Consider the following 25972-nt stretch of genomic DNA (forward strand, 5'->3'; position numbering starts at 1 on the left):
GACGTATTTCCGGATTAGGAGCAACGGGTTGCTATGGCAACAGAGACGCGGCCGGACGCAGTGATTATATCGAGGGACGGGTAACCAGGGCAACGGGGGAAGTGACGTACAGGTCCAGCAGAGGACCACGGAACTTTAGGTGATTAATGTATAGGGTCCAGCTGGACCTGATGGACTATGATTGGTGCCCTGTTTAGTTAAATATCAGGAGTTGTAAAGAGAGCTACATTGCACATTTTGCACCTTGAAAAAGACCCCAGCCCGGGGTGGAAACGCGTTGGTGAGATCCAGGGAGGTGACCACGGGTTTGCAGTGGAGTGGAGACACGGTTACAATATCATCTGACCGACTACTTGGGGAAATCCGGAATTCCTGCAGTTATATCTCTATGCCTATTTAGAACTGTTTAATCACAGTTCTGGAACATCTGGTAATTATCCACTGCACCTGTTAATACTCCAGGATTTGTGCTGCTATTTGTTTTATTGTTGTGTGATAATTAAAGGTGTTATGCTATATACATCTTTTTTCTTCCATATGATTTACTATGAGGACGAATAGATAAGGAATACGCCAGATTTTGGACGCCTAAACACAAGCGCTGGTTAAGTTATATTCTCCATTTTTTTGTATATTCTGTGCACTTGTGGTGAGGGGTTGGAAGAAACCTCACAGGAGTTTAAGCATTACTAGCGGCTGTTGCGCACGGAACACTGCCATATTGTCTTTTGTACGCCAGTACTATTGGAATTACACAGCAGGATCACTGGAATTATACGGCAGTACCGCTGGACATATTCAGCAGTATCAATGGACATATACGGCAGTATCAAAGGACATATACGGCAGTATCACTGGACATATACGGCAGTGTCACTGCACATATACAGCAGCACAGGGACACCACCACTGGACTGATGCAAGACAACACAGAACCACTGCAATGGACTGGACTTATACAGCAGCACTGGACATATGAAAGCAGAGGACATCACCACTATGACTGATGCAGCACAAGACACTACCACTGGACTGATGCAGGACAACACAGCACCACTGCAATGGACTGGACTTATACAGCAGCACTGGCCATATGGCAGCAGAGGACACCACCACTGTGACTGGACTGATGCAGCACAAGACACTAACACTAAACTGATGCAGGACACTGAGGACGGAGACACATCCTCTCTCTACACTCTCCAATGCCGGAGTGAAAATGGCGGCGATGCGCGGCTCCTTATATGGAATTCAAACCCCGCGAGAATCCGACAGCAGGATGATGACGTTTTGCCTTTCTGGTTTCCGAGTCAGGCGGGAAAACCCGAGCTTGACTCGGATCCGGACTCAGCTGGTGAAGTGCGGTAGGGTTTGGTTCTCTGAGAACCGAACCCGCTCATCTCTGCTGGAAATGTCAGGTGCAAAACACTTTCATTCATGTTTTAAAGGGGCATATTCAGTTTTATTCCGGGGTGCCACACCTGCACCCAGTATGTCCCCACAGTGGTCGCCGCCCTTCATTCACCCAGGCTGTCACCCCTCTGCCAGCTGACTGCCACAATCGTAGGGGACAGAGAGCTCCACCCTTCTTGCACTCTTTGCTGCTGCCAAGATCACGTTCCCCTACCCTGCACCCAGTGCTGCTGCTGGTGCCGCTGTCAGAATCATGCTGTCGCTCCCCAAATGTCCAGTTTCTCAAGAAATTAGGCCGGGACTGAGATAAGTATTATCTGTTAAATATAAACTAATTAAGAAAGTACATTCATTTATTAAGCAATGAGGTGTAGACGGGGTTCCGAGCAGTAGTGTCCTGTTTTACAGGATCTGGAGTGGAGGCTAATTTGCCTGGAGAAGAGACTCCTATGTAATTAGAATTCCTCCCTATTAGACTTTATAACACACAACATGAATCAGCAGCTGTCAGTAATAGTAGTGGGCTTTATGTGCTACATATTAATACTGATAAACATATCTTATGTCCAGTGCAATCTTGTCTTACTCTGTCATTGGCTGACAGACTTGTTATTATATTATTATCACAGGTGTCTCAGAGACTTGAAATGTCTTATAATTAATTAAAATTAACTTGGAATGTAAATTGAGTTTCCCGTTCTGTGCCCAGCCTCTTATCATTTGCATCTGTTTTATTCCACGCTGTCCTCCTGCTGCTATAAAAGTGGCTGAGTCCTATCTGAGTGATCATATCTCACTCTCCATCCTCAGGTGTCAGTGTCAGGTATGTATAGGATATTCATTATTTCTGAAACATCTGCTCATGGTGTTTTCCACTTGATGGCTTTGCTAAATCTCCTCTCTGCCCAATATTAGTACATTGGGGGAGGTTCCTCCTCTGGCACTCTCATCATTCCCTCTATTCTGTATGATGCCCGCACTCACTACTCTACAATGCATAGGCCTAGTCTGTATGTGAGTCCTGTGATCCTGCTACATATAGTGAATGATGGGGCTCCACCACCTACTGTATTCATGTGGATTTAGCATAGAGGGCATTTAAAGTGGAGATCCAAATTCATGTTATTTAGACCTGATATTGTAAATGTTTCCCGTACATTGCTGGGAATACTCACATGTTACCAAGAGTGAGCAAATACTATTCAGTGTACGTGTGCATTAGGGATATGCAGAGGGGTTCGATATCTAATATCGCCGCTGCCGGGATCCTGACAATCGGTATTCTAACCACACACCTATGCAGAGGAAAGATTACCCTGACAGTAGAGCTGTGACTGCTGACAGACATGTAGCAAGAGAATTAGAATTATCAGGCATGCAGTCCTGAAAAACATGGAAGTCACCTCAGAGAAAGTTGCTGTACTGTACAGATGGGTCCTTGCTTACCTTGCTTATCCGTGGTAAGATAGCCACGGCAAGTGTGTCCGCAACGGAGTGTGCGTACTTATAGCGGCTAAGTCACAGGTGCAACTAGTCGCAGTGTGGAGAGGATAATCTCCCACACATGTAAGATCAGCAGGGACATCATTCTGTGGCACATTTGTCTTATGCCCCATACAATGGGATGATTTTTACCTATATTGTAAGCGATCTGACTAGATTGCTTAGAAATTAAGCACAAATCATCGCTCCGTTTGTAAGCCCCATAGCAATAGCGATGCACAGCCCCGTGTGTTACTATCGCTGGCTCAGATCTTTCAAGCATGCAGGTAAAATCTAGTCAGATCGCCTAGCATGTGTATACAGAACACTCATACCCTCCAACTGTACCATTTCAGCAGGTACATTACCTTTTTTATGGTCTGTACCGATTTTTGGCTCTCCAAACTTCCATTGAAAGGTAAGGAAAAGGGGCATGGCCACACCCCCTTTACCTGTGGCCACGCCCCCTTTATAGTTTATACTGATTTTTATGTGTAAAATGTTGAAGGGTATTGAACACTCAGCACACATAGCTGTGTATATAGCGGTGTATAGTGATGTGTGCTGAGCGATCTGTGCTAACCTAGATCGCTTATCACACAGGCACAAGTCTCTCCGTGTGTACCCCGCCTTAGATTTCCAATTGGGAATGTTGGCAGCTATGTGTAATTATAGCACCATATGACTAGCTAAGTCCAGAGACAAAGAGGCCGCGGCTTTGGGTGGCAGGAGTGCATATCTACATATAGGAGGTGAGCATATCTACAGACACTGGGACTAAGCTCTTTGGTACAGGGGGCATTGGCATGGCATGTCATTTTTTTTTATTAAAAAAAGTTTTCACTCAAACATCGGAACATTGGTCAGAGCCATCAGAACATTGAAAACATCGGAAACATTGTGACCATCACAACTTTCCTTTTAACAGTGGGGACATCCACCATGTACACAGAAAGGTCTTGGTGGGGTTGATTTACACTTCCCCAGCGGCTGCTATTGTCTGCGATCTATTGTCTGTGCTAACCGAACACTGGGGGGGAGGATTCAGGAAGGTAAAGGCCTCTTAGAGCAGCAGCAGAGGGAAGTTTCTCTTCCCTGCAGCTGCAAACACCTTATCTGACTGGTTGCATCCTGTGTGACCAGGTCAAATTAAGCACTTGTTGGTGTGGTTGCTTCTGATGCGACCATGCCAGGCAAGTGGTTAATAGCTATATCCAGATGTCAGTTATTTCTGTAAAATGCTACATGATAGACAGCAAATAGATATAGTATGTATGAAAAATTGGAATATCCTCCTGGTGTAGCGAGGCATTGGTTTAGAAAATGAACATCAGTTGCTGACTGTTCATACTGTACCTATTCTTCCATATCTGCTTATGGAGCTATATAACCCAACTGTGCTAATGGCAGAGTACATGGGATATAAGAGTCATAAGAGGCACTTTATAACCAATGATCGGCTCTATGAAGGGATCAAAATCACTAAATATATAAATAAGTATATCAGTTTCATCTATAATTAATTGTAGATATCTCTAAATGATTATATTCTAATGTTTACCCTGTCTGAATAAATGGATGTATAATGACTAATTCTTTATATATTTTGTTATTATAAAGGTCACTCCATCATGCCATACTACGGTAAGTAATCCCTCAAGACCTATTACTGAATTGTGGACTCTTCAGGCCTTATATAATAGCCTGCGAGATGCAGGCATGGGGGCGATTCCTGAGTTAGGCAAAACCAACCGGGTGATTACAGAAGAGCCACCAGCCTTTAGTTGCGCTATTCTAACACTTGTATCATCTGACTCCTCCTCAAATAGGACACATGTAAAAGACTTGGATTTCACATTAAGCACATAAACATTTTGCAAAACCCACTCTATATTGTTTTAACCTGGCAAACCTTACATCAAAGTCACTGTGCCCAAAGTAATCCCATGCTAGTCAGACATTCATTTACTAATTGATCACAATACTTTGATACTAAAATCACTAATCTGTAGCAGTACTTCATCTCAGACTTGCAGAAGCAGTGCAAAACAGTTATAGTCATTGTCTTATTCAAGATGGCGGCAGCTATAAGGGACAGAGAACATAAAGAAAGTACTGTAAATAATATAGAAAACAAAGTTGTATATCTGCTTTATACTGTACATTATGAAATGCTATATGAACCTCTATAGTTTGATATATAAAACTGAATGTAGCTATCCTTAGAGATGTGTGGTTCGGTTCAGATTTGGTTCTTTTCACAAACGTATCGTAAATTTTCATCTATCTTATTGGTTATCCAAAGCAAGTGACAGCCAGATAACCAATAAGATGACATTCTGAACATACCGAACTGCTCATCTCTAGTGCATACTTCTAAGGTGCTGTAGGGTTATCATCTGCTCTAGTTGGCTGGTTGGAACTTAGGGGGACATGTACTATATCAAAAAAGAAGAAAGGAGGTAGCATTGTGGTGCACACAGTCATAAACTGACTAATGTTTATTAATTAAAACGTAACTTTTATTAGTTGTAGTACCTAAAATAAACTCCCCACCTTTCTAAAAGGCGAAATATTAAAATTTAGAAGATAGTAAGAGATGAAATAATAAAATCTGGCGCTGGGGCACCTAATGTGACTCCTGCTTATATTAAATAATCGATCCAAATATCGGTGATAATATTGTGTCTTCAAGTGGTATTTAATTTTCACCACTAAATATATTGTCCAGTGATCCACAAACAAACAAAAACAAAAATCACTCCTCCTCTATTTTACCCATATCGTTGTATAATTAAGGAGTGATTAACAAGTAGAGATGAGTTTTATAGTGATTTCTATCCCTGAGTGGTTGAATAGGACAATATAACATCCTATGTGAGCTGAACTGTCCACTCAGTTGGATGATATGTTTCCCCCATACAATGTTGCAAAAAACTGAAAAGATGTGTATATATTCTGCTTGGTTGTTCACTGTTATGAAATAACAAAACAGGTCACTGTAACAATGATGTTGCAAATTGGTTATGAATTCTTTTCTCTATAAACTGCTAAAGTGCAGAGCGTGATCTAAAGTTCACTGATCACTGCTGCCCACAAATCTGGTGATAATCCACTGTATTGTGGGAATGCCAGGTTGTAACTGCTCCCAATTGCTAAATAAATGTATTCCTTTTAAACGGCTTAACAATTTAAGCTTATACAGAGCTCCAAGGACTGCATCCAAGGAGTATCGTAGAGTGACAGAATGGTTAATTTATTGAAATAATAACAGCTTGACTCGTTATTCCTACCTCTGTACACTACTGAGGCTTGCAGTCTATTCTCAGAATAAATACTATATTCAGCGCATCTCACAGAAATGATGGTAGTTCACTTCCATAAAGGTTAAGGGGATTATATTCCCTCTCATGTGCTGCCTTAGTGAATATATCTCTTTTAGATGTGTTAATTGATCAGATTTAATTAATTACCCTTCAGGGTGTACAATGGACCGTCCAACTTGGTCACCATTCTGACACAATTATACTGCTAACGTGTTACACATTGAAGCTAAATTGCTTCCTGACCTTATATGTACTTATATAGTCTCAGCTCCATGATTAAGCTACGGGCGAAATGCGCATTGGAGTGAGGCGCTGACGGCCCTATATGTGCTCCTAGCAATATTGTGAAATATATGTTATGTGTTATCGTAATTAAAGTGATCCAATTGAAGGGCGCAAGGTGTTCATGAAATATAACACTGCCCCTAGCATGAGAGTATGAGATGTTATCCCCAGTTTCTTCTATTAGGTAAGAGTTATAACTGTATGTAACATAGTGCAGATTATCACCTTTCAACACCCTTCTACTCAGTACGGCTAAAGTTAATCTAACAGGCTGTTACCAATTAGATACATAAAGAGACACTGATGACTGAATATTATGTATACAGCTTACTTGTTAATGCGTGAAGGATATAGGACTATATAAGTACATATTAACACTTGTATAAGGTCAGGAAGCAATTTGGATTCAATGTGTAACACGTTAGCAGTATAATTGTGTCGGAATGGTGACCAAGTTGGACGGTCCATTGTACACCCTGAAGGGTAATTAATTAAGTCTGACCAATTAACACATCTAAAAGAGATATATTCACTAAAACAGCACATGAGGGAATATAATCCCCTTAACCTTTATGGAAGTGAACTACCATCATTTCTGTGAGATGCGCTGAACATAGTATTTATTCTGAGAATAGACTGCAAGCCTCAGTAGTGTACAGAGGTAGGAATAACGAGTCAAGCTGTTATTATTTCAATAAATTAACCATTCTGTCACTCTACGATACTCCTTGGATGCAGTCCTTGGAGCTCTGTATAAGCTTAAATTGTTAAGCCGTTTAAAAGGAATACATTTATTTAGCAATTGGGAGCAGTTACAACCTGGCATTCCCACAATACAGTGGATTATCACCAGATTTGTGGGCAGCAGTGATCAGTGAACTTTAGATCACGCTCTGCACTTTAGCAGTTTATAGAGAAAAGAATTCATAACCAATTTGCAACATCATTGTTACAGTGACCTGTTTTGTTATTTCATAACAGTGAACAACCAAGCAGAATATATACACATCTTTTCAGTTTTTTGCAACATTGTATGGGGGAAACATATCCAACTGAGTGGACAGTTCAGCTCACATAGGATGTTATATTGTCCTATTCAACCACTCAGGGATAGAAATCACTATAAAACTCATCTCTACTTGTTAATCACTCCTTAATTATACAACGATATGGGTAAAATAGAGGAGGAGTGATTGTTGTTTTTGTTTTTGTTTGTTTGTGGATCACTGGACAATATATTTAGTGGTGAAAATTAAATACCACTTGTAGACACAATATTATCACCGATATTTGGATCGATTATTTAATATAAGCAGGAGTCACATTAGGTGCCCCAGCGCCAGATTTTATTATTTCATCTCTTACTATCTTCTAAATTTTAATATTTCGCTTTTTAGATAGGTGGGGAGTTTATTTTAGGTCCTACAACTAATAAAAGTTACGTTTTAATTAATAAACATTAGTCAGTTTATGACTGTGTGCACCACAATGCTACCTCCTTTCTTCTTTTTTGATAAAATACATGTTCTCTAGGTAGCAGGTAGCACGTCCCCCCATATATACTCAGACTTTGAGGTCATTTCACTATACGGGGATTTAGTCATATTATACCGGTGCGGAAACACTTGTTTTTGTTTGCAGGACATGTACTAAGCAGTGATAAAAGTGGAGAAGTGAGCCAGTGGAGAAGCTGCCTATGGCAACCAATCAGCATTGACATAACATTTATAATTTGCATACTATAAAAGTATACAGAGCAGCTGATTGGTTGCCATGAGCAACTTCTCCACTGGGTCACTTCTCCACTTTTATCACTGCTTAGTACTTGTCACTCTTAATCTTATAATGATGGCATAGCCCTTTCCAATACACAGCGCTATCGGAGTGCGAAGAGGGATCTCTTCATATAGAACCCATCAGGGAATGTTTGCTGCTGCGATTCTGTATTTGGAATTGGTCCACATATGACTACTTTGAGAAATAGCGCCTGATGAAATATTTAAAATCGCAGTGATATGCAAATGTTTTATTCACCCATTGCCTCGAATGATGAGTATACCCTTAAACTTGTGACTGCTGTGATATAGGAAACGACAAACCCCTAATTAGAGCTGTGCCACGCACCTCCTTCCCCACTATGGTTTACTTGTAGCGGCACAATGTAGCGCTGTGCTGCTCATCAGCATTCATATCAGTCCCTTGGCACTTACATTGTAAATTTGCTGTCACTCAAATCCACATTTATTATAGGGTAGAGGTACTGTAGGCTGAGGCATAGGCAGCATGAGCAATTACCTAGGGCTTGGTGCCTCAGTGGACCCCATCAGTCAGAGACAGAGTGTTCCCCATCACTGACTGGATCTCCGGAGTGATCCCCTGTGAGACTCATTGCTGATTACTGGGTCACCTCTTCTCTAGGTTTTTTTTGTCACCAGCCAAATAAATTACCACTATGTCTTCTGGGATGGGGAGGAAACCTGAGGACCCAGAGAAGTCCCATACACAGGAAGAATATACAAACTCCACACATAAAGGGCTTCGGTCAGAACTGAACTCACGTCCAGAGTGCTAAACACTGTGCCATCATGCTTATAATTATCCAGGATTTTATTTAATTGCTCTTTATTAACTTTCAAACCAGCAAAGATGCCACAACATAGCTCATTCACTTAAACTGTAAAAGTTACAGTACTAGGAAATATATGTGTTATGGTTCTGTGTGTTCATCAGTCATAAGTATCATCTAAACTCTATATATGTGTTTTATAGGTAATCACAATTACTATCATGGTCCAGGACACGGCCCTTACTACAACAACTTTCATGGAAATTCTTCATCATACTACCATCATTACCCACCTCATGGCTTTGGACCTCAGCCACACTACAATGGTCCACCTTATTACCATGGGTTTCATTAGAAGAACAAGCCTGGTTGCAGCATGGTGAATATGATTGCCTTTTCTGTAGTCATATGTTGGGTGTTAGTGTATCGGTCTTACTGTGACTCTTTGATAGAATGTATTTCTGACTAAGGGGTCTATGTACTAAGCTTTGTATAGAGATAATGTGGAGAGAGATAAAATACCAGTCAATCAGCTCCTAACCTCCATGTTACAGACTGTGGCTAGATGCATCATTGCTTGGAGAGTGATAAAATGGAGAAAGAAAAAGCACCAGCCAATCAGCTCCTAGCTGACATATTACAGACCCCATTTGAAAAATGACAGGAGCTGGTTGGCTGGTACTTTATCACACTCCGTTTTATCACTCTCCAAGTGATGATCCATCTAGCCCTTTGTTTGAAAGATAACAGTTAGGAGCTGGTTGGTCGGTACTTGGTGTCTCCCTCCGCTTTATCTCTTTCCAAGGCTTAGTGCTAGATATGAGCGGGTCCGGTTTGACTTGTATTTACTCGTATTAACCCGAATCTCCTTATTGGCTATCGGACGACACATGTTTTGGATAGTCAATAAGAAAAATCCAGAAAATAAGAAATGGCGATAATTCTGGCGTAAAGAACCGAGTAAATCCGAACCCGCTCATCTCTACATAGGGCCTTATTCAGGTTGGTTAGCAAAGCAAAAAAGTTAGCAAATTCATGTTGCACTGCAAAAGGGGCAGATGTAACATGTGCAGAGAGATTTAGATTTGGGTGGGGGTTTGACCATTTGCTAACTTTTTTGGTTTGCTAACCAACCTGAATAAACCCCTTAGTACGTAGACCCCTAAAAGTTTAAACCCATATGTAATTATTAGGAAACAGTCCTTGATAAAATAAAGTTGTTAAATTGTGCCCCAACTTCTATGTCTTTTAAACGTCTTAGTTATTATTTACATAAACCCTTTGTGTGGGCTGCAAATATCATGTGACTGTAGCAGCCAATCAGCAGGAGATGGAATACTTGTAGGAGGCTGATAATGTCAGAGAAAGAGTCCTAAGCTGGGTGCACACTTTTGCAATCACTTGGCTGATCGGGAGCATGGGACCTCATGCAGCTATTGAGCCAAAAATAGCAATTTTCTCTATCCTGCTTCCAGGGCTGGCAACAGAAATCTTGGGGCCCAGTACTGTGATATTTCTGGGGCCCCCTTCAAAACACATAAGTATATATGTGTGTGTGTGTGTGTGTGTGTGTATATATATATATATATATATATACACGTATTTGTACCCCGGCACTCCTGGTGTCCACGCTGGGATTGTCTTGCACCAAGGCCCTCCCCAAGCGGTAAGCCTTCTATGTAATGGGTAAAAAAAGACCCGGAACTCTGCGACTTTCAAACAGCAAGGTATCGTGTATTACATGTGGTTCATCAACATTTCGGGGACCCCGTCCCCTTCTTCAGGAATTCTGAAGAAGAGGATGGGGGTCCCCAAAACATTGATGAACCACATGCAATACACATTACCTTGCTGTTTGAAAGTCGCAGAGTCTCGCCTCTTTTTTTACCCATTATATATATATATATACACATACACATACATACACAGTCCATAGCAGCTGGAACTCCTACTGAAAACAACAACTGGTCTCCGTGCCCGGGCAATAAAACTGAGAACAGGGCGCATGCTCCAAAACATTTACTTTAAATACAAGTGATTTCTGCTATATTACAGTCTCCAGTGCTGTGATTTTGGAGATACATTATATATATAAAGTTGGGTATTTCCAAAGGGAGCTAATATGAACGGAAAGATGTACTTTCTCTGCCAATAACAACAGTTTAAAAAAAATAAATGTATTCATAAGAGCAAGCTAGACATAAAATGACTTATAGTCTCTGTTGGGACAGTATGATTTACAGTTTGCAATGAGCAATGACATCCAATTTTGGCATTAGACAATAAACAATGTAGATGATGGCGATAAAATGAAGATTCTGATAGCAATTCAGAGCAGCATAAAAATCCAACGCGTTTCGTCCATAGGTCTTCTTCATGGGTCTTATATCAATGCACAATTATACGGTCCTTCTATAGTCGTTAAATAGACATTGGAGTTCAAAAATAGAAGGCCAATATGAGAACTTCTACAGATCATGTGACAGTAATTCACAACAAATGTAGTATGGAAATGTCAATGCCAATAGTTCACTTCAATGTTACAAACCATGTAAATATCCTTCACAGTGGATAGGTGTACACAAAAAGCTTCTCACAGCCAAATAGTATCCAAAACAACAGTACTGCTGTGAATCACAAAATTGTGTATGCAGTCGCAAAAAATCGAGTACCATCGAATAACTACTAGCTACTCAGAAAAATGAGAATGCAGCTGCACCGGGAGCCATGTTTTCAACTGCAGGAATCGCCACTGATGTCAGATGCATGCCCTGAAAATGGGCATGACACGCCTGCGTTCCCCCAACCACTCCCAGCAACTGCCATGTGTACGCCCACGAATGCCTGCCGCTTGTCAGTCAGCCTGTGATCACATCCCGGCAAGATGCAATCGCAGAAGAATCGCAAATCACGAGCTGCGCACGCACATTGTATTCACAGGGAGTTATGGTGGCCCATAGTGTGTAACCAGCATGACCCCCTGTGACCCCGTACACACTGTGCTAGAAATAGAATGGAACCAGGAGGCTGAAATCTAAAATATTAAACTGCACATAAGATATAACCCTCTGACCCCCCTGCATTGCAGAAGTGTTTTACAGCGTTTTTCAGTTAGTGCTCCTGCAATACACCTATACAATCATCCCATGGGTGGGGGGGGCAGTTGGAAGGGTGGTCTTTAGTATGCCGCCAGCCGGTATACCGACCGCCGGCATGCCGACACATATTCTCCCTCTTGGGGGTCCACGACCCTCCTGGAGGGAGAATAAATAGCATGGCGAGCGCAGTGTAGTGACCACTGCGAGCCCACAAGGGGCTCATTATCGCTCGCCCGGCTGTCGGGATCCCGGTGCCGGTATGCTGGCCCCCAGGATCCCGGCCACTACACCCAGTTGGGAGAGGTAGTGATCACCGCTGCTCTGCTTTGCAAAGCAGCCGGTTATCACACTGAATACATTTAATGGTGCACCCATCTATCAGCACAAGGAGGGGAGCCAGGGGCTGTCCAGCAGATCATGGAGCACTGGACATGCCCCCAAAATGATGAAACCGGGAGCCAATAGGCCATGCCCCCTTGCCACGAGACCCTACCCCTCTACCCAAAGCTCTGCCCCTTTTCAGCCACGGTGGCATGTCCCAATTCCCAAGGGACAGAAGTTGGGAGGTATGCCTATCGGGTGACTGGTCAGACGGTTATATAGGTCATACTTGCCTACTCACCCGAAAGTTGCTGAAGGCTCATCATTTTTTGGATAGACCTCCGCATCACCGGAACAGTGGCTAGATCTCTCGCATCTAGCTTACTTCCTAGTGAAGTGGGCAGACTGGGGAGCTAACACTGGGAATCACGGCTCCATTAATAAATAATAAATAATGCACCCGCACCTTCCTTGCAGACCCGGAGTTCTAAAAAGCTCCTGTCAGTATATGCGGACATGTATAAATGCATCCTCCCAGCCGTCCCGCTGTTGGTGGGAGAGTCCTGAGACCAGGATGTTTATCCCGATATGTGGAGGGTTGGGAGATGTTGCACTGCACATGATGTGGAGGCAGGAATCTCCGCCGCCGCCCTCTGGGAGTGTATCTTAGCTTAGCAGAAGTGCGAACGAAAGGATCGCAGAGCGGCTGCAAAAAAATATTGTGCGGTTTCTGAATAGCTTCAGACCTACTCAGTGCTTGCGATCACTTCAGACCATTCAGTTCCGGATTTGACGTCACAAACACGCCCTGCGTTCGGCCAGCCACGCCTGCGTTTTTCCTGGTACGCCTGCCTTTTTTTGAACACTCCCTGAAAACGATCAGTTGACACCCAGAAACGCCAACTTCATGTCAATCACTCTGCGGTCAGAAGTGCGACTGAAATGCTTCGCTAGACCTTGTGTGAAAATACATTGGCCGTTGTGAAAGTACATCGCGCGTGCGCACTGCGCCGCATACGTATGCCCAGAAGTGCCGGGTTTTACCTTAATCGCAGCGAACATTTTCAGCTAGCGATCAACTCGGAATGACCCCATGATGTGGAGGCAGGAATCTCCTGGGTGCACCATTAAATCTGCCTGGGAACCCATGTAGTTATTACTGGTACTGACACTGCAGACATGCACTATCCTGAGATTCATATATACAGTATGTACTAACCACAAATTGTATTCTTTCTTACAGAGTGGATCTGGATTTAAATTGAGTTTGGACTATCAGTGGAAAAATGTTTCCAAATCCGACTCTCCACCTGCACAGATGTCCTGCTTAGCACTGAGCGCAGATATAACAGATACGTGTGTAATCACTTCCTTACCAACACTATGAAAATAAATACCATAAGTACTTTGTGTATTTTCTGCTCTGCTCATCATTATATAATATTTACTGCACGCTATAAAATATCAAAATAAAATTTGTCAGACTGAAGCAAAGTGATGTGTGTACTGTTTAGTGATGTGTGTATTATTTTTCTTTTTTTTAATTGGGGTTTCAACAATAACACAAACAGTACATTCATTAAAGGGTCATGAGAAAGTAAAGGCCCATATTCACGGGCAGATCTAGGGAGAGATGTGTGCTGAGCGAACCGCTCAGCACAGCGCGATCTGTGCTGAGCGTGCGGGGGGAACGGGGGGGGTGCTCATCTCACCCAGTGGGTAAAATGAGCGACCTGCTAGATTGGCCAATCTAGCACCAGCGATAGCGATGCGCAGGGCTGCGCATCGCTATCGCTGTAGGGGGTACACATGGAGCGATCAGGCTTAAAATCTAAGCAATCTAGTCAGATTGCTTAGATTATCGCTCCGTGAGTACCCACTTTACACAAATATATGATCATAAAGCCAATAAACAGTAAGCTTTATGATCACAAGATCAGTAGCACAAGAATACAAAACTAGGACTGCATGTTATGGTGGCAGAAATCACATACATCTGCCCAGTAGACATTCGATATGTCGGCTGTCGGGATCCCTGCGTTCAGCATACCGGTGCCGGGATACTGACAGCCGGCATACCGACAACTATTCTCCCTCTTGGGGTGTCCACGACACCCCTAGAGGGAGAATAAATAGCATGGTGCATGCCTCGCGTCACCATGCCCGCAGCGTGGCGAGCACAGCGAGTCTGCAAGGGGCTCTTTTGCGCTCGCCCCAGTGCCAGCATGCCAGCGGACGAGATCCCGACGCCGGTATGCTCTGCACCGGGATCCTGACAGCAGGCATAACGTAGTACACCCCATCTGCCCAAGTATTAACAAAATACATAAACAAAGATAGGGACACAGACAGCGACAAAGACAACAGATAATAGATCGGAAGAGGGACAGGGCAGAGGGGAATTCAGAGATAAACAGGTAATAACTCCACATATTAGTGTTTTTTGCTGATACAGCATCTTTGGCGCTGATTGCTTCCTTTGTAAATTATATATATATATATATATATATATATATATATATATAAAATCACAAGATCCCCCCAAGAGCATATATATCATAATCTGAAGGGGCCCCAGAAATATCACTGTATGGGGCCCAAAGATTTCTGTTGCCAGCCCTGGTCTCTACCCTACATACTGTATGTCTCTTTCTCTCCCTGTGTCTGCCTCTCTCCATCTCTCCCCGTGTCTATCTCTCTCCCTGTCTCTCTCTCACCCTGTCTGTCTGTCTGTCTGTCTGTCTCTCTCCGTGCGTGTGTGTCAGTGCCATTTCTAGCGGCAGGCGCCCGCCGCGGCACTTTGCATGTACTTATTTCCCCCTCCTCCCTCTTCCCGAGCACTCCTGCTCGGGGGCGGAGTTTCACGGAATGACGCATTTGCGTCGTGATGTCACGACGCAATTGCGTCCTTCCACGAAACCCCGCCCCCCGAGCAGGAGTACTCAAGAGGGAGGAGGAGCAGACAAGCCTGGAAGGAGGAGGTGGCCGGCGCGAGGGAGGTGAGGCGGCCTGACCCGAAGAGCGGGAAGATCTTCTATGTAAGTAGTCTCTATCCCTCTCCCTTCCTTCCCCCCCCACTTGACACCTGTCTTCCGCACTGTTTAAAATGGGGACACCTGCCTGCGTACTGTGTAAAATGGGGACACCTGCCTGCCGCACTGTGTAAAATGGGGACACCTGCCTGCCGTACTGTGTAAAATGGGGACACCTGCCTGACGCACTCTGTAAAATGGGGACACCTGCCTGCCGTACTGTGTAAAATGGGGACACCTGCCTGCCGCGCTGTTTAAAATGGGGACACCTGCCTGCCGTGCTGTTTAAAATGGGGACACCTGCCTGCCGTGCTGTGTAAAATGGGGACACCTGCCTGCCGCACTGTGTAAAATGGGGACACCTGCCTGCCGCACTGTGTAAAATGGGGACACCTGCCTGCCACACTGTGTAAAATGGGGACACCTGCCTGCCGTACTGTGTAAAATGGGAACACGTGCCTGCCACACTGTGTAAAATGGGGACACTTGCCTGCCGTACTGTGTAAAATGGGGACACCTGCCTGCCGTGCTGTGTAAAATGGGGACACCTGCCTGCCGCACTGTGTAAAATGGGGACACTTGCCTGCTGTACTGTGTAAAATGGGGACATGTGCCTGCAGTACTGTGTACAATGGGGACACTTGCCTGCCGTACTGTGTAAAATGGGGACATGTGCCTGCCGTACTGTGTAAAATGGGGACACGCGCCTGCCATACTGTGTAAAATGGGGACACTTGCCTGATGTAATGTATAAAATGGGGACTTTCGATTTTTATATTTTTTCCATTTTTCTTTTTATAGCTATGGGGGGGGGGGGGCGCCTTTTGAAATCTCGCACTGGGAGCCAAATTGGCTAGAAACGGCCCTGGTGTGTGTGTGTGTGTGTGTGTGTGTGTGTGTGTGTGTGTGTGTGTGTGTGTGTCTCTGTCCCTCTCTCTGAGTCCCTTCTCATGTCAGTCTCTCTCTCTCTCTCTCTCTCTCCGTCCCACGTCACTCTCTTTATTTCCATCTATCTCTCTGCATGTCTGTGTCTCCCTCTATACTGTATGTCTCTCTCTCTCGCCCTGTGTTTGTCTCTCTCCATCTCTCTCCCTGTGTCTCTCTCTCACCCTGTCTGTCTCTCTCCCTGTGTGTCTCTCTCTCTGTCTTTCTCTCTCTCCGAGTCCCTTCTCATGTCAGCCTCTTCCTCCCCACGTCACTCTCTCTTTATTTCCATCTCTCTCTCTCTCTTTGCATGTCTGTCTGTCACTGTGTCTGTCTCTCCACGTGTCTCTCCATCCATATGTCCCTCTCTCTCTCTCTCTCTCCCCCTGTGTCTGTCTCTCTCCATCTCTCCCCCTGTGCCTGTCTCTTTCTCTCTCCCTCTCACCATGTCTCCTCCTCCCTCCCCATGTCTGTGTGTCTCACTCTCTCTTCCCGTATCTGTCCCTCCCCATTTCTGTCTGTCTGTCTGTCTGTCTGTCTCTCTCTCTCTCTCTCTCTCTCTCTCTCCATGTCTGAGTTTCCCTCCACATGTCACTCTCTCCTTGTCTGTCTCTGTCTCTCCCTACCCATGTCACACTCCCTCTGTCCCATGTCTGTCTGTCTCTCACCCTCTCTGCATGTCTGCCGCTTTCTCTGTCTCTCCTTTCCCATGTCACTCTCTCCCTCCCTATGTCCTCCTCTCTCCCCATTTCTGTCTCTATATCTCTCCCTCCCTCCTCATGTCTACTTGGCTCTGTGTGTACACAGACCCGGTACCACCCGCTCAGCAAAGGGATGCAAAGCAGGTAGGCACCAGGCAGGAGAGGCGCTTTCCCTGCTTTGCATCACCGCTGCTGTGCTTGTCCCCCCTGCTGCTGCTGCCAGTGCAGGCTGCTGCGCCTGTCACACTGTGTGACAGACACCGGCGGTGGCAGCTGCAAACCTCTCCAGTCCTGTCCCACTTGACACAGCGGCACTGCTCCAATGCTCCTGCTCGGCAGAAAAGGGGGCGGAGCTTCACAGCATTTAGGGGGCGAAGCTACACGGACAGGCTGCCAGACTCAAGAGAGGGTTGGTTCTATATCGGAGGGGCTGAAGGGACCTTGTGACGTATTGAGGGGAGGAGCTATGTCACCAGGGGGAGGAGCTACGGGCGAACAGGGTACCCGAAAAGTACCCTCGCGGGCTCGCTTCGCTCGCCACGCTTCGGGCACGGTGGCTCGCTTCGCTCACCACCTAATTACTAAAGGTAATAGTTGATGGCGTGGATAGTAGAGGAACTATCCCGCTGGCCTAGCTCCTCCCCCTTGCGTCGTAACTCCTCCCCTTACGGAAAAGGTCCCTTAGCCCACTTGATTCTAACATCTACCCTCAAGAGAGGGACAGAAGTGCTGCTTGAAGTTGAAGTTATGAGGTACTGTAAGCGGGAGAGGAGGGAACAGATTTTTTTTTCGTGCTGTATGTGGTTCTAATTTTGTGTGTGTGTGTGTGTGTGTGTGTGTGTGTGTGTGTGTGTGTGTGTGTGTGTGTTTATGTGGGGGAGGAAGTAGTGTGACACAGAGCCTTCCCCACTCTCTCTAGTGCCATTCTTACCCCCCTCCTCCTGCTGCTGCCCACCAGTCACCCAGCACCCACACCCTACCAGAGAGAGAGAGAGAGAAAGGAGGTGATTGGGTTGGGGGAGATCCTGCAGCTTATTAACATCCCTGTATGGGGCCTACAGGTGCGTACAAACTGGCCGATATATTGGCTGTTTTCTTGAATGGCCGATATATCACGGGTCCGTCGGCCAGTGTGTACGTGCGATATGTCTGTGTGCATGACCGCCCACACAAAGGGGGTCATTCCGAGTTGCTCGTAGCTGTGCTAAATTTAGCACAGCTACGATCATTCAAATCCACCCCGCATGTCAGTGCCGGCCCCTCCCACAGAAGTGCAAAGGCATCGCACAGCGGCAATGCCTTTGCACTTCAAGAGTAGCTCCCAACCAACGCAGCTTTAGCATGCTGGCCGGGAGCTACTCATCGCTCCACAGCCTGCAGCGGCTGCGTGTGACATCACGCAGCCGCCGCGGCCCGCCCCCCCAATGGTCCAGCCACGCCTGCGTTGGCTGGACCGCTCCCCCTAAATGGCGGCTTAACACCGCCGTCCAGCCCCCTCCTCCCCAGTGAACGCCTCTGCCTCAGAGGCGATCACTAGGCAACGACGGCTGCCATGTGCCGGCGCACTGCGGCGCTGGTGCATGCGCAGTTCCAATCCGATCGCTGCGCTGCAACAAACTGCAGCGAGTGATCGGGTCAGAATGACCCCCAAAAGCTGCAGCAGCCGGTGGCGACTGACAGCTGACCTGGGCGGGTGGGTGTAAATGCCCTCCCAGTTCATGTCATCAGTCCCCGACGGATGGGGCAGTGTGTATGCACAGCACACTGCCCGATCCGGCTTTAGATATATCTGCAGATCAATTGATCTGCAGAGATATTTGTAGGTGTGTACCCAGCATAAGGATAAAATCCATGGCTGCCAGTCCTCATTTCACTGCTCAGGGCAGAGAAATCAGCACTTGCTGCTGGATGCAGGGAGGGTTACACTTGTGTGTAGCCTCCTCCATATTTGGTGCCAACACTCAGGCTATGCCTGTTCTATAATCTATACCACCCTGGTTACCTCTGTAGTGATACTACCTGCCCTCCTCAGCCTGTCCCTGGTCACCCCATTCAGCGTGATGCGGTCAAGATGCTGCCTGTAGGGATCCCAGCAGTCGAAATACCGAAGCCGGGATCCCGACACCCTTCAGAATCCCCGAAAGGGAGGAGACCAATACCTGAATCCTAGCAGGCGGCATCCCGACCGTAAGTATACATGGCAGGTTAGGTTTAGGGCCGGGAGGGGGGGGTTGGGTTTAGACACCAGGCAGTGGGTTAGTAAGTTCAATGCAAGTGCAAGTTCAATCTAGGTGCCCGGAGGCAAAATAGATGATGGCGTGCCCCCCCAACACCCCCCCCCCCCCCGCCATTCGTACACATCCACATATGCACAAAGCCACAAACACATAGCCACATATACATACACAGCCACACACACAATCTGATATACACAGACAGCCACATACTGTATGCACACATACAGACACATATGCAGTGCACAGTCACATATACACAGACAGCCAGATACAGTAAACACACATATACACCAGGGACGTGCGATGAGGTAAATGACTCAGGAGGCACTGGTCAGTACCAGAATCAGATTTCTACACAATATATGAGGCTCCGCCTTACCTGGCCGCACGTCACTGCATCCAATAGTGCACGATCTCATAGCATGTGTGTGTGACTCTGTGTATGCAGTGTGTGTGTGTAGTGTGAGCAGTAGGGAGGCAATGTGTCTGTGGGGAGGAGCACTGACATGTGAAAGGGCAGTAAATTGTGATGGGGTAGGGAACTGCGGGACCAGTATGGTGTGAACGGGCAGTGAGGTGTGAGGAGAGCACTTTGAGCTGTGGAAGTGGGGAGGGAAGTGAGATATGAAGGGAACGTTGTTCTTTTTTTTTTTTTAGAGGGGGGCGGACAAAAATGTTGTTCCTAGGGGTGGTCTGACCCCTAAATCCACCTCTGACTGTGTACATTGGGGGTCATTCCGAGTCGTTCGCTCGCAAGCCGTTTTTAGCAGCATTGCACACGCTAAGCCGCCGCCTACTGGGAGTGAATCTTAGCATAGTAAAATTGTGGACGAAAGATTCGCAATATTGCGATTTCACAAGTCTTAGCAGTTTCTGAGTAACTTCAACCTTATTCGGCATCTGCGATCAGTTCAGTGCTTGTCGTTCCTGGTTTGACGTCACAAACACACCCAGCGTTCGCCCAGACACTCCCCCGTTTCTCCGGCCACTCCTGCGTTTTTTCCGGAAACGGTAGCGTTTATTCCCACACGCCCATAAAACGGCCTGTTTCCGCCCAGTAACACCCATTTCCTGTCAATCACATTACGATCGCCAGAACGATGAAAATGCCGTGAGTAAAATTCCTAAGTGCATAGCAAATTTACTTGGCGCAGTCGCAGTGCGGACATTGCGCATGCGCATTAAGCGGAAAATCGCTGCGATGCGAAGATTTTTACCGAGCGAACAACTCGGAATGACCCCCATTATGTGTATAATCAGCACTACTACTGTGGGCATTTTGTGTATAAGCAGCACTACTACTGGGTGCAAAATGTGTATAAGCGGCACTACTACTGGGTGCAAAATGTGTATAAGCGGCACTACTACTGGGTGCAGTATGTGTATAAGCGGCACTACTACTGGGGTAGTATGTGTATAAGCAGCACTACTAAATGCGGGGTAATGTGAATAAGATTGTGCTACTTTGTGGTGTAATTTGAAATGCTACTATTGTGTGGCCACGTCCCTCCCTTGTGAGACCACACCCCTTTTTCCAACACACACTGTCCCTTTGTAAAATTTGGGAGGTCGTAAATTTATAGTTTGCAGGGGGCGCCAAACACCATAGCACCGGCCCTGTGTGTACAGTATATTTCTTACACACTTGCAGTGGGTTGGAGGTTTCCATATATGTGCGCTCCCTCTATTTCTCTCTTTCCCCCTCAAGGGGGACTGTAATGTGTGAAAAAGAGGGACTCTACTGCCATGTGTAAAAAAAAAGAGGGACTCTACTGCCATATTGTGTAAAAAAAAAAGGGGGACTCTGCTGATGTAATGTGTAAAAAAAGGTGGACTCTGCTTGCTTTATGTGTAAAAAGGGGTACTCTGTTACTGTAATGTGTACAAAAAAGGGGACTCTGCTGCTGTACTGTGTAAAAGGGAGCTCTGCCTAATGTAATGTGTAAAAGGAAGCTCGGTGACCACACCCCTTCCCCATGAAGCCTATATTTTTTGGCACGCACATTGATCCTGTTTTGTATATGGGGGGGAGGGGCGCCGATGATGTTTCTTGCACACAGCGCTAAAATGTCTAGTTATGGCACTGCAACAGCACCACTGGACTGGAATTATACGGCAGCACCAATTGACTGGACTGGACTTATACAGCAGCACCACTGGACTTATGACAGCAAAGGACACCACCTGTGGACTTATGGCAGCACAGGACACCACCACTGGACTGATGCAGCACAAGACAGCACCACTGGACTGGACTTATACAGCAGCACTCAGCGATGGATTGGGGCCTTAATTTGTCCCTGGCATTCGTGAATGCGTGCGCCGAAGGGGGGGGGGCATGCCGCAAGTCATGGAGGCATGGACTCGTGGCACATTCCCATTACCATGGCGATGGTTGCTGGGGGGCGGGGGCGTGCCGCGAGTCCGGGGGCCTGGACTTGCGGCACGCCCCCATTTCCATGGAGACCATGGAACCAGAGAGCCGGAGGCTGTGCTGTGCACGGCTTCCCGGCTCTCTGAGTGACCGGTTCGGTCCACCTGCCCATCGGCCCTTCTGGCATGTGCCAGATGGCTAGTCCGGCCATGGCAGCACCACTGGACTTATGGCAGCACAGGACACCACCACTGGACTTATGGCCACACAAGATAGCACCACTGGACTGGACTTATACAGCAGCACTGGACTTATGGCAGCACAGGACACCACCATTGGACTTATGGCAGCACAGGACACCACCACTGGATGGACTGGACTGATGCAGCAGAAGACAGCACCACTGGGCTGGACTTATACAGCAGCACTGGACTGATGGCAGCACAGGACACCACCACTGGACTGATGGCAGCACAGGACACCACCACTGGACTGATGGCAGCACAAGACAGCACCGCTGTACTGGACTTAAACAGCAGCACTGACATGGCCGGTGCTAGAGTTTCCGGCGCCCCCCTGCAAATGATAAATTTGCACCCTCCCATATTTTACAAAGGGACAGCGTGCGGCAAAAAGGGGTGTGGTCTCACAAGGAAGGGGCATGACAACACAATAGTACCTTAATTTCAAATTATACCACACAATAGCACATCTTATTCACATTACCCTGCACATAGTAGTGCTGTTTATACACATAATGTCCACAGTAGTGGCGCCGGTTATACACATAATACCCCCTGTAGTAGCTCCGGTTATACACATAATAGCCCCTGTGGTAGTGCCGGTTATACACGTAATAGCCCCAGTGGCGGTTCTTGCCACGGGCAAGCGGCACTTTTGCCCGGGGCGCCGCCTTCCGGAGGGCGCCGGCGCCTTCCGGAGGGCGCCGGCGCCATCCGGAGGGCGCCGCACCAGGGCAAGATCCGCCACTGTGTCCCCCGCAGTGCCCTGCTGTGCCCCCCCCCGCTTTGAAGGGAACTAGACGCGTAGCATCTAGTTTCCCTTCATTGAGAGGACCTTAGTTGTGCGGTGCGCGATGACGTCATCGTGCACCGCACAGCAAAGGTCCTCTCCATGAAGGGAAACTAGACGCCACGGTCTAGTTTCCCTTCGTCTAGAGGACCTTTGCTGTGCGATGCGCGATGACGTCATCGCGCACCGCACAGCATAGTGGCACAGACACTAGGGGTCATAATTGACCTCTAGTGTCTATGCTCTTCTATGGGAGAGACGTAATAACGTCTCTCCCATAGATTGAAGAGAAGAGAGGAGAGGAGAGGAGAAGAGCGGCGCCGCCGGCGGAGGGGGTCTGGATCAGGAACGGGGATGGTAAGTATACTTTTTATTTATTTTTATTTTTTCTTTCAGCGCGTTGACCACGCCCCCAATTGAAGCCACGCCCCCCATATTTTGCCCGGGGCGCCACAAATCTTAGAACCGGCCCTGAATAGCCCCTATGGTAGCACCAGTTATACACATAATAGCCCCTGTAGTAGCGCCAGTTATACACATAATAGCCCCTGTAGTAGCACCGGTTATATATAATGCCCTCAGCAGTGCCATTTATTCAAATTATTCAAATTATGCCCCCCCCTCCCACCAGTGGAGTCAGTACTGTGTGCATGCGCCTTAGCCACGCATGCTAAAAATGGGTGTGGCAAAATGCCACATGGGGCATGGCCAATGAAAATGGGGGGGATGATACACATATGGGGGGCCAGATACACATATGACCCCCATAGTGCCAGATACACATATGACCCCACCATGCCAGATATGCTCCTACAGTGCTTGATATACCCCCACAGTGCCAGATATACAAATGCCCCACAGTGCCAGATACACAAATGCCCCACAGTGGCAGATACACAAATGCTCCTAGCAGTGCCATATATGCCGCCACAGTGCCAGATACGCCCCCACTTTGCCAGATACACATATGCTCCAACAGTGCCAGATATGTTCCACAGTGCCAGAAACACAGTGCCCCAGAGTGCCAGATAGACAGTGCCCCACAGTGCCAGATAGACAGTGCCCCATAGTGCCAGATACACAGTGTCCCACAGTGCCAGATACACAGTGCCCCACAGTGCCAGATACACAGTGCCCCACAGTGCCAGATACACAGTGCCCCACAGTGCCAGATACACAGTACCCTACAGTGCCATATACACATTGCTCCACAGTGCCATATACATTGCCTTCCACACACACACATACTCATAGATACTCACACACATATATACACACACACTGTAGATGCACATACACATAGATAGATACACACACACACACACACACTTTGTCACTCACGCTCCTTCAACATATCTGGCTGGCTGGATTTGTAGCAGTTTCTGTCCTCTTCACCCTGGTCCCACGTAGCTCCGCCCATCAGCGCCGTGTAGCTCTGCCCCCTTTTTCGGCCAGAGCCCAGGACACAGACGGACACTGCAGGGGGGTAAGGGGAAGCTTCAAGCTACCGGCGCCGCTGCCTTTCAAACGGTGTGACTGGCACAGCAGCCGGCAGCAGCAGCCGGGGGCCCAGGCACAGCATCGGTGATGCAGAGCAGGGCGCCTACCTGCTTTGTATCCCATTCCTGAGCAGGTAGCGCCGGGCCTGAGCACTGGACTTATGACAGCACCGGACACCACCACTGTAACTGGACTGATGCAGCACAAGAAACCACCACTGGACTGATGCAGCACAAGACGGCACCATTGAAATGATACATAAGAGCAGGTCGCCACTAGAAATGAGCGCCGGAAATTTTTCGGGTTTTGTGTTTTGGTTTTGGGTTCGGTTCCGCGGCCGTGTTTTGGGTTCGACCGCGTTTTGGCAAAACCTCACGGAATTTTTTTTGTCGGATTCGGGTGTGTTTTGGATTCGGGTGTTTTTTTCAAAAAACCCTAAAAAACAGCTTAAATCATAGAATTTGGGGGTCATTTTGATCCCAAAGTATTATTAACCTCAAAAACCATAATTTCCACTCATTTTCAGTCTATTCTGAATACCTCACACCTCACAATATTATTTTTAGTCCTAAAATTTGCACCGAGGTCGCTGTGTGAGTAAGATAAGCGACCCTAGTGGCCGACACAAACACCGGGCCCATCTAGGAGTGGCACTGCAGTGTCACGCAGGATGTCCCTTCCAAAAAACCCTCCCCAAACAGCACATGACGCAAAGAAAAAAAGAGGCGCAATGAGGTAGCTGTGTGAGTAAGATAAGCGACCCTAGTGGCCGACACAAACACCGGGCCCATCTAGGAGTGGCACTGCAGTGTCACGCAGGATGGCCCTTCCAAAAAACCCTCCCCAAACAGCACATGACGCAAAGAAAAAAAGAGGCGCAATGAGGTAGCTGACTGTGTGAGTAAGATAAGCGACCCTAGTGGCCGACACAAACACCGGGCCCATCTAGGAGTGGCACTGCAGTGTCACGCAGGATGTCCCTTCCAAAAAACCCTCCCCAAACAGCACATGACGCAAAGAAAAAAAGAGGCGCAATGAGGTAGCTGACTGTGTGAGTAAGATAAGCGACCCTAGTGGCCGACACAAACACCGGGCCCATCTAGGAGTGGCACTGCAGTGTCACGCAGGATGGCCCTTCCAAAAAACCCTCCCCAAACAGCACATGACGCAAAGAAAAATAAAAGAAAAAAGAGGTGCAAGATGGAATTGTCCTTGGGCCCTCCCACCCACCCTCATGTTGTATAAACAAAACAGGACATGCACACTTTAACCAACCCATCATTTCAGTGACAGGGTCTGCCACACGACTGTGACTGATATGACGGGTTGGTTTGGACCCCCCCCCAAAAAAGAAGCAATTAATCTCTCCTTGCACAAACTGGCTCTACAGAGGCAAGATGTCCACCTCATCATCATCCTCCGATATATCACCGTGTACATCCCCCTCCTCACAGATTATCAATTCGTCCCCACTGGAATCCACCATCTCAGCTCCCTGTGTACTTTGTGGAGGCAATTGCTGCTGGTCAATGTCTCCGCGGAGGAATTGATTATAATTCATTTTAATGAACATCATCTTCTCCACATTTTCTGGATGTAACCTCGTACGCCGATTGCTGACAAGGTGAGCGGCGGCACTAAACACTCTTTCGGAGTACACACTTGTGGGAGGGCAACTTAG

At 46.8% G+C, this 25972-nt stretch overlaps 1 protein-coding gene across 4 annotated transcripts in view; it reads left to right on the forward strand.

The window, feature by feature from the left end:
- Positions 1-13969, forward strand: part of LOC134944595 (uncharacterized) — a 43390-nt gene extending 29421 nt beyond the window's left edge. For 3 of the 4 annotated variants that reach the window (XR_010181909.1, XR_010181911.1, XR_010181910.1), the window contains 3 exons: positions 4516-4539; positions 9276-9451; positions 13735-13965. Coding sequence is in view for 1 of the 4 variants with exons in the window: in XM_063933279.1 (XP_063789349.1) it covers positions 4516-4539; positions 9276-9427 (176 nt within the window). In the remaining 3 variants the exon portion in view is untranslated. Of the gene's footprint in view, positions 1-4515; positions 4540-9275; positions 9452-13734 lie in introns of all 4 variants that reach the window. The other variant, XM_063933279.1, reaches the window with a different exon arrangement.
- Positions 13970-25972: the final 12003 nt, after the last annotated feature.

The sequence above is a fragment of the Pseudophryne corroboree genome, chromosome 7, assembly GCF_028390025.1.
Source record: "Pseudophryne corroboree isolate aPseCor3 chromosome 7, aPseCor3.hap2, whole genome shotgun sequence".
In the NCBI taxonomy this organism is placed as follows: Eukaryota; Metazoa; Chordata; class Amphibia; order Anura; family Myobatrachidae; genus Pseudophryne; species Pseudophryne corroboree.